General features: G+C 43.7%; 2 protein-coding genes across 2 annotated transcripts in view; one reads left to right on the plus strand and one right to left on the minus strand.

Annotated features, from left to right (window-relative positions):
* The window catches only part of IVD (isovaleryl-CoA dehydrogenase), a 29,087-nt gene extending 25,167 nt beyond the window's left edge, over window positions 1-3,920 (minus strand). The window contains exon 1 of the mRNA XM_075283026.1: window positions 3,732-3,920. Coding sequence (XP_075139127.1) covers window positions 3,732-3,869 — 138 coding nt within the window. The 5' untranslated portion in view covers window positions 3,870-3,920. The remainder of the gene's footprint in view (window positions 1-3,731) is intronic.
* INAFM2 (InaF motif containing 2) overlaps window positions 1-9,874 on the plus strand; it is a 184,561-nt gene that overhangs the window by 34,082 nt on the left and 140,605 nt on the right. The window lies entirely within an intron of this gene.

Genomic DNA, 9,874 nt, shown 5'->3' on the forward strand with positions numbered 1-9,874 from the left:
TCCATTCTGAGCCCCACCGTATACCCATACAGCAGATTATGGCCACATATGGGGTATTGCCGTGTTAAGAAGAAATTGTGTAACAAACTCTGGGGGGCTTTTAATTCTTCAGCTACTTGCAAAATTAAAAATATGGCGCTAAATGGACGATTAATTGGAAAAAAAAGTAATTTTTAATTTTTACGTCCCATTGTTAATAAAATCTGTGAATCAGCTGTGAGGCCAAAATGCTCACCAAACCCCTAGATAAATTCTATGAGGGGTGTAGTTTCCAAAATGGGGTCACTTTTAGGGGGTTTCCACTTTATTGGTACACTAGGGGCTCTGCAAATGCGACATGGCACCTGAAAAATATTCCAGCAGAATCTGCCCTTCAAAAGCCAAATAGCGCTCTTTCCATTCTGAGCCCCGCCATGTTCCCATACAGTAGATTATTACCACATATGGGGCATTTCTGTGTTCAGGAGAAATTGTGTAACGAACTTTAGGGAGCTTTTTTTCCTTTATCCTCTTGTGAAAATGAAAAATTTGGGGCTAAATTGACAGTTTGTTGGAAAAAAAGTAAATTTTCATTTTCATGTCCCAATGTTAATAAAATCTGTGAAACAGCTGTAGGGTCAAAATGCTCACTCTACCCTTTAATATGTTCTGTGGGGGGTGTAGTTTCCAAAATGGGGTCACTTTTAGGGGGTTTCCACTGTATTGGTACTGTAGGGACTCTGCAAATGCGACATGGCACCTAAAAATTATTCCAGCAAAATCTGCCATCCAAAAGCAAAATAGCGCTCCTTCCATTCTGAGCCCCGCCATGTTCCCATACAGCAGAATATGGCCACATATGGGGTATTGCCGTGTTCAGGATAAATTGTTTAACAAACTTTGGGGGGCTTTTACTCCTTTAACCCCTTGTGAAAATGAAAACTTTGGGGATAAAGTGACATTTTAGTAATTTTTCTTTTACACATTCCAATGTTAGTAAAATCTGTGAAACAACTGTACGGTCTAAATGCTCACTATACCCCTTGATGAATTCCGTGAGGGGTGTAGATTCTAAAATGGGGTCACTTTTGGGGGATTTCCATTGTTTTGGTACGCTAAGGGCTCTGCAAATGTGACATGGTGCCTGAAAATTATTCCAGCAAAATATGCTGTTCAAACACCCAGTGTCACTCCTTCCCTTTCGTGCACTGCCGTGTGCCCAAAAATCAGTTTACACCCACATGTGGGGTATTTCTGTGCACGGGAGAAATTGCATAACAAAATGTGAGATGCATTTTCTCCTTTAACCCTTTGTGAATGTGTTAATTTTAGGTCTAAATGAATGTATTAGTGAAAAAAAATGAAATGTCTAAATTTGACCTCCATATTATTTTTATTCTTATGAAATGCTTAAAGGGTTAACAAACATCCCAAATGCTGTTTTGAATAATTTGAGGGGTGTAGTTTTGAAAATGGGGTGATTTATGGGGGTTTCTATTATATAGGCCTTTATAATTCCTTTCAGAACTGAAGTGGTCCCTAAAAAATTAGTTTGAGGAATTTTCTTGTAAATCTGGAAAATTGCTGTTACACTTGTAAGCCTTGTAACATCCAAAATGAATTAAAAGACGATCAAAAGATGATGCCGATATAAAGCAGAGATATGGGAGATAATATTTATTCATGTATTTGGATGGTATGACTATCTGCCTGAAAAGCAGAGAACTTCACATTTTGAAAATTGCAATTTTTTCCAAATTTCCATCAAATTTGCTAGTTTTTTTATAAATAAATACAAAAATATTGATTAGTGTTTACCACTAACATGAAGTATAATGTGTTACGAAAAAACAATTTCAAAATCACTTGTGTAAGTTAAAGCGTCTCAAAGTTATTGCCATTTAAAGTGACACATGTCAGTTTTGAAAAAAGAGGCCCGGTCCTTAATGTACTTCTGGGCCTGGTCCTTAACCGGTTAATTTTTAGTATTTTTTTTAAACCATTTTATTAGCCTCTCTGGGGAGCTTAAACGTGCCTGTCCCATAGACTGCAATACAGCTGGAAGATTTGCTACATAGCTATTGAGGCTGGTCGGCCTCTTCCTTCTCCATAGACTTCTAGGTATGAGGCTGAATACAGAGAAGGATAATAGGCAAACAAGCAGTCAGATTGAAGATGAGGAGCAGGAGAACAACTCAATAAGTGGAGAAGGAAAGCGATCTCCTTAATAAGATATAATACAAAGTCTCTTATATTCATCTGTACTATTCAAATGACAAATGATCCTTCTCTCCCTTGACATCTGCTGTCAAGGACGACTTGGTAGACATTCGAAACGCATGGTTGGGTTTAGCCCAACCCTAAAGTTCTTGGTCCCGGCAATGACAAGTTTGTTATCACAGTCTATAAGGGCAGAAGAGCACGGAAAATATGTGTCTAACGGGGAATGGTCAAGGCGACCGACTACAAGGACATAGCAATCAATAAGGAGTGGACTGATCTTCAGTCACCAGATAATGTGTGATAACATGCACTAATACATGAAATATAACCAGCTACATATAATACTGTGTGAAGAGTTTCATAACATATGACGATAACCACATTAGGTCTGCGCCATAGACTTCGATTCTATTACTTATTCCCACTTTTTAGCTGGCGCTGAAGGCAATGAGCACTTGCACAGATAAAGGAGAGCTCAGTCCCTCACTGAACCTGGTTGCGTGTGTTGCAATAGAGCTTTATTGTAAAAGCAAAGAGCACGTACCACACATGCGCAAGAAGTCCACAGAAGAAAATGCTGCCAGGACCGAAGAAAATGATCTCCAGGACACAGAATACAGGTAAGTATGATTTGGAGAAGGAAGGGGGGAGGGATTGGGGCTGAGTTAAGTAGGTAGATAGAGCTAGTAGTCTACGGGCTAGCTAGGGAAACAGGGAGGGGGTGTTATAGAGGAATTGTGGGAGTTGTAGGCTAGGGAAGCATGTAAACAAATGCAGAAGATGCCAGGAACTCACAGAGAAAGCTAGGAATAACTCAAAGCACTGCTAAAAGGATTTAGGTGTCATTATTAACCCATTACTAGCACTAGTTAGTGTGCTGGCACCGACTTCTTAGTGGTTCATGACAGCGCCACTCAGGTAGTTATGACGGGCACAATTTGGGGGGAAATAGCTGAGGGAAACAAGAGCATCAAGGCAAGGCTAGAGACAAATATCCAGGTCTTTGCTATCAGTGTGTGTGAGGAGCTGCAGGACACCAGTCAGTTAACCATTACACCTATAGCCATTCGTGTATGACACTGCTCTAGGTGAAAGTGCAGGCTCTATCCACCAATCAGATTACAGCTTTCATGAGGTGGACTCTTATAGATTCTAACCACCAACCATGTAGCAGTTTACATTTTCCAACGGGAGCTCTGAAATGATTGGTTGCTGCCTGTGACACAGGCTGTCTACACCAATCAGGTTGCAGTTTACATTATTCAAAGGGCCAGTATGAAAAGTGAGCTGACGTTTGATAGGCTGCTCTTGGTAACAGAAGCTCTACACACCAATCAAGTTGTAGTTTACAGTCAACCGCTCTGAATGGGAGGTGGAATTTGATTGGTTGCTATAGGTAGCCCCACCCTGTGCTCTGGTTTTGACAAAGCTGCTCCCAAAAGTTGCTTTGCAGTTCAGCAGCTGCAGGAGAGAATAACTGAGGCACATGACATAGGAGAGTCTATGTACTTGTATACAGCGCCCCCCACCTGTCTCTGCTCGTCATTGAGCCCGTTCACGATGTCGTCCACTGGCACTCCTCCACTGGAACACCAGCGGCTGCCCTGGGCCAGCACCGGCCATCCCCGCCGGCAGTCGCTGACAAGTCTACGGAGGAACACAGCCATGGTAGTCAGGAACTGACGGGATGAGGTTGGGGTCTCTGGAGCGTATGGAGAAGGAGGTGGTGAAGTCTCCACCAATCAGAGCTGCGGACCTGTGCTGACCCTCCGGCTGACGTCACCAGACCACGCCTACTCCTGACAGCAGAGGACGCGACTTCTCCTTGTGAGGGCGACTACAGCGGGAGGGAGGGGAGAAGCAGCTGCAGACGGTTTGCTATAGGCAACGGTACTAGTCACACTGAAGAACTGCAAGGTTCCCCGTGTCCACCAATCTGGTTACTGCTGTCATATTAAAACTCGTTTCTGTACAATGTGAGTTGGAATCTGGTTGCCATTGGTGATTACTACTATCCTGCACCAACCTCCATGCTGGTATTTATGTGGCCTTGAAGGGAGTCTGTCCTCAGAACCCGGTCTATCAGCATAGGCTCACCAGAATCAAATCCCCCTTGGGAATCACTGTCTCCGTTGGTAAAGCTGAGGCCCCACGTTGCAAAAATGCAGCTTTTTTTGTTGCAGATTTTGTTGCGGTTTTTTGAGCCAAAGCCAGGAGTGGATTGAGCAGAAGGGAGAAGTATAAGAACTTCCTATATATATCCCATTCCTTATGTAGCCATTCTTGGCTTTGGCTCAAAAAAACCGCAACAAAAAAGCTGCGTTTCCGAAACATGGGGCCTTAGCCTAAGGGGGCATTCACACTACCACTGCTGTCCACCCCGAGGTTTCAGTCCTAAACCCTGGGGAAATTGGACAGGGAACGGCTTGCCAGCGGTCAGCTTTAAAACCAAGGAGCAAGGATTCTTCATGGGTCCCTTTAATCAGAACAGGGCTCAAGGCTATCTGCACACATGGTGCACCGTTTTTCATGGATCTTTCAATGACTTGAGTTACTAACAGATTTGTAAAAATAGACAAAATTAGGATATGAACTGAAAACAGATCATCAAAAAAAAATTGCATATGTGAATAGCCTTAGTGAGATCAATGTGATTTAGAAAACACATGTGAATAAGGCCTATTACTCCATTAAGGATATCTTTACATGGCATTTTTACATATGTATTTCAGAACATAAATAGAGATGAGCGAACACTATTCGAAACAGCCATTTCGAATAGCACGCTCCCATAGAAATGAAAGACGTAACTGGCACGCGGGGGGTTAAGCGGCCGGCAAAGTCTGCGTGCTGGTCGCTTCCATTCATTTCTATGGGAGTGTGCTATTTGAAATGGCTGTTTCGAATCGTGTTCACTCATCTCTAAACATAAACTGTTCATCATCATTCCACTTAAAGGGGTTGTCCCATCACAAGGATCCTATCTATACTGTTTGTTAATGTGAATGTAAGACTTTTCCTAAATACATTGCTTCAGTAAAGCTGCTTTGTTTCTCCACTATCTTACTTTATTCAAATTTTTTTTTACACATCCCTTGACTTATCTGGTCATAAGTCAAGTGATGTATCTGCTGCTCTGAGGGGGGAGGGGCTAAGTGCACGGGAGCGAGCCTGGAGGGGGTGGGGAGGGGCCACTAATACAGACACAGCATCCGCTGTAATAGACAGGTGGATGCCGGGGAGTGTAGACACCGGCACAGGTGAAGCCAGCAGCAGGAGCGATGCTGCTATTCTGGAGGGAAGGGGGGGGGGGCCGAGGAGCAGAATAGCAGCATCGGTCCTGCCGCTGCTGGCTTCACCTGTGCCGGCGTCTACACTCCCCGGCATGCGCCTCTCTATTACAGCGGATGCCGGGTCTGTATTACACTGTGAAGGCTGTACGTCCGATGCCTAGTGCATCGGCAGCGCACACGCAGGGCTAGCGGCATAGAAGCGACGACTTCTCGCCGCTGGCTTTGCATATGTAACCCCGCCCACCAATGACGCAACAAAGCTGGAAGACAGAAGAATTTACTGCAGCGAAGACTAGCGAGTATGCGACATGGGAATACCCCTTTAAGCAAGGTTCAGTATATAATTGGCAGAGACCTAGCATATCTCATTATAGTCTATGGGGTCCGCGGGTAACTTCTTTTAGCGGACAGGCTCTCAGTTGTCCAAGAGCCCCAGTGGTTACCAGCAGATCCCATAGATTATAATGGGATCCTTCAAAAAAATAGAGAGAAATTGGGGTGGGCACTCACCGGTCCAAAGTCGGCAGATGACACTTCTTTGATAAAAACAAAGTCCTTTATTTGATACAAAATAAAAATAATATTACAGGGAGGGAGAAAAACATTATTGGCAAAAGGATGGCAACAGCCGTTTCGCGTCTGTACCGACGCTTTCTCAAGCCAAAAAATGCAATATTTTTATTTTGTATCAAATAAAGGACTTTGTTTTTATCAAAGAAGTGTCATCTGCCGACTTTGGACCGGTGAGTGCCCACACCAATTTCTCTCTAATTTTTTTAAGTATCTTATGCTTTGTAATAGGGGTGTAGAGCACCACTTTTTGCGGCATTCAACCGATAGATATTATCGGTAAAGGGGAATAACGGATTGAAAGATAAGCAACCCGGATCACAAAGGAGGATGTATTTTATATAGCAGTGCCGTCCAAATTTTTCTCTTTATACATATGGTATTATAATGGGATCCACTGGGTGCCCGTCAGATTTTTGCCATTTTTATACCAAAATCAGCAATGGAAAAATCCTCTGTGCAGCCTGATTTCAATGACAGATATGTTCCCCAAGTTATTATGGCTTTACATTTACATTTTATTAATATAGATTAACCAGCCTCTTGACATGAACTATTATACATGGTGTTCCTTATGAGAGATATCTAGCGCTTCCGTCAATTATACTGGGTCATTGTGATAATTTGTACAGAAAGATCTATATGGAAAGAATTTATAATCTTGGCAGATATTTTTATTTGATTGTGAAGGGACAAGGTTTATCCTTCTGGCACTTCATGGCAGCAGGGGAAGGTGCAAGATGCTACCTATGGCCGGTAGAGGAAGGATCAAGACGATACCTTCTAGCAGTCCATAGCAGGTAGGGAAAGGTGCAAGACGCTACCATATATGACTTCACATATATCGTTTGTAGGGGAAATTTATCATGCCTTGTACATGTAAGGGATGCCAAGTGGTAAGGAGAATGGTGCAAATGTCACACTCTGCCGACTCAATGGGGGAGTTTATAAAGACATCCATATTGTACTCCAGTCTTGATGACCAATGCGGGCAGTCTCATACATCAGCCACATCTACTGATGGACCGTGCACCTGAGTGTGATGCCAGTTTTTTATTTTTCGACCATCATTTAATCCAGAAAGCTGCTGCAAATTTTGATGTTGGGGCCAATGACATGGCCCATAGAACGCTTTTCGCCACACTTCCTTTTTGGAAAGTTGCAAGGTTGGGGTAAAAACAACACGTGTCACAAGTAGCATCCAAAATGCTGCAATCCTGAGGTGTGGAGAAGTGGAGTAAATGGTTCATGAATCTCTCCCGGAAATTGCAAAGTTCCAAGTTTCCTCAGATATTAACATGGGCACAAATGCTGTGTATTGGGAGCCTCAAGGCATGGGTGACCATGGCCAAGCAGATGCCTACAGGCCTTACATCAACAAGCACAGTAGTGTTAAGCATCAGACGAAGTGGTATATATTAAACCACTGGACTGTGAAGCAGTGGAAATGTGTTCTGTGGCGTCAGGAGTCACTTATGTATCTGGCAGTCTGATGGAGGAAGGATAATACTATGGGGCTGATTTTTAAAGAGGAACTTTCATGTCCTCAGTTACATGCGGTTTTATATACCGCTAGAAATCAGACAATGCACTGTCGGCAAGAGTAATTGGTGGTGTTAGCAATCTCTGCCCACTGTTAGAAGGGTGTTCCTGACAGTCTAGCTGGTCTGAGGAAAGCCCCCCCTCTCCCCCAGTACAAGTATATAGACTAGTACAGTCAGGCAGGGCGTTACAGCCCAGCTAGACTGTCAGGAACGCCCTTCTGACAGTGGGCAGAGATCGGCGACATTATAACAGCACCGATATCTCCAGCCCCGGGACACATAAAAGGAATTCAGCGCACTGCCGGCTTTCTAGTGGTATATAAATCCGCATGTGCCCAAGATCCTCTTTAAGGGAAGGAGCTACCGTATTTTTTGGACTATAAGATGCACTTTTTTCCCCCAAATTTGAGGGGAAAAGAAGGGTGCGTCTTATAGTCCGAATGTGGCGCCTGGCACCCGCTGTAATAGAGAGGCGGATGCCGGGAAGGGATAGACGCCGGGGCCTGAGACATCGCTGCACTCCTCCGCCCTGCATGAAGCCAGCAGCGGCAGGGGCGATGCTATTCCGCTCCTCCGTCCCCCCGCCGCTGGCTTCATGCAGGGCAGAGGAGTGCAGCGATGTCTCAGGCCCCGGCACCTGTGCTGGCATCTATCCCTCGCCGGCATCCGCCTCTCTAGTACAGCGGATGCCGGGTCAGTATCGGCGGCCCCTTCTCCCCCGGGGCCGGTCCCCACCAGCCCCATACCTGTGAAGTTGCAGGCCGGCTCCTGCGCGGCGATATCGCAGGAGCCGACCTGTTCGGGTGACAGCCGGGAGCCTAATGAGGCTCCCAGGCCTGTCACTGCTGTATTAGTATTGCGGCTGGTCTCTATGACCAGCCGTAATACTAATAGACAGAATGTCCCATAGACGGCAATACAGTTGTATTGCCGTCTATGGGACTTGCAATCAAGTGACCGCAGGTTCAAGCCCCGGGGGGGGGGGGGGGGGAATACAATAGTAAAAAAAAAAAAAAAAAAAGCTTTAAAAATATATAATAAAAATATGAAATAAAAGTTCTAAATCACCTCCTTTCCCTAGAATATATATATAACAGTAGAAAATCCTATATCATAAACCGCCGGGTTTTTTTTCAATACAAGGTGATCTAAGCAATAGATAGTCCCCAAAATGGTATAACTAAAAAGTACTTCTGGCCCCGCAAAAAAAACCACTCTATGCGCCCCCGTACAGCTGCAGGGTCACCTGTCAATGTGGCCTTGCAGCTGTTGCAAAACTACAACTCCCATATATTAAATATTTTACCATTTTTTGCTTCAAAATTTTTTTTCCCTATTTTCCTCCTCTAAAACCTGGGTGCGTCTTATAGTCCGAAAAATACGGTAAGTTCCTCTGAATTGAAAGGGAGGAGGATGACAAATTCTTCAGATCATATAGTTAGTCTTGCACACAATCATAACTCTATACCAGTCAAGATCTGGGGTTGATTTTTGATATAACGCAGACCAGTTTTCTATTGTGCGTTATGGTATATGTGGCAGACCAGAATGCCTCTGCCTTGGATTGTATAGATTCCTGTCACGGTGAGCAAGACGCAAGTGCTCAGATGCGCCACAGTACCTGAAGTAAGTATATAATACATAAAGCCTCCTGCCAAAGATTTGATCAGAAATCAAATGACTTCAAAGCATTTATTTGGGCTCCAGAATCGAGACCAAAGGATACCTTTACAGGATGGACTTGTGTATTTATACAGCCTTAGAGGTGCCAATGAACTCTACCACTCTAGTTAGCCCTTTAGCATCTTCATGACAGTGGTAGTCATTGGCCTCTAGAACATGAAGGCCTCACATTCTTGGTATTACACAGATACACCCATGAAATGAAACATAAGATTTATTTTATTCAGAAATACATATATATACACAACAATTAAATACAAGTATCCATGACTCATAAGGGTCACCAGCGGGCACATTTCATGTAAATACACATATATATTTATAGAATAATTACATATAAGCATTTATACAGAAATAAATATACACCCAGTTAGGAGACGGCAATAAAAGCTACCAATGTAAAAGCATTCATTTACAATGAATTGGAACCTTCTTGCTTCCATCATCTGCGACTCTATTTAGTATCTGTTTCTGAAGGGGAATGATGGTAAGGAAAGAAAGGGCTTATCTCATGAACAAGACTTATCCTAAGGCCTAATAACTGATGACTAATCCTTTGCATTGTCCAGGGTCAGCTACTTG

The sequence above is a fragment of the Leptodactylus fuscus genome, chromosome 7 (assembly GCF_031893055.1).
Source record: "Leptodactylus fuscus isolate aLepFus1 chromosome 7, aLepFus1.hap2, whole genome shotgun sequence".
NCBI lineage: Eukaryota > Metazoa > Chordata > Amphibia > Anura > Leptodactylidae > Leptodactylus > Leptodactylus fuscus.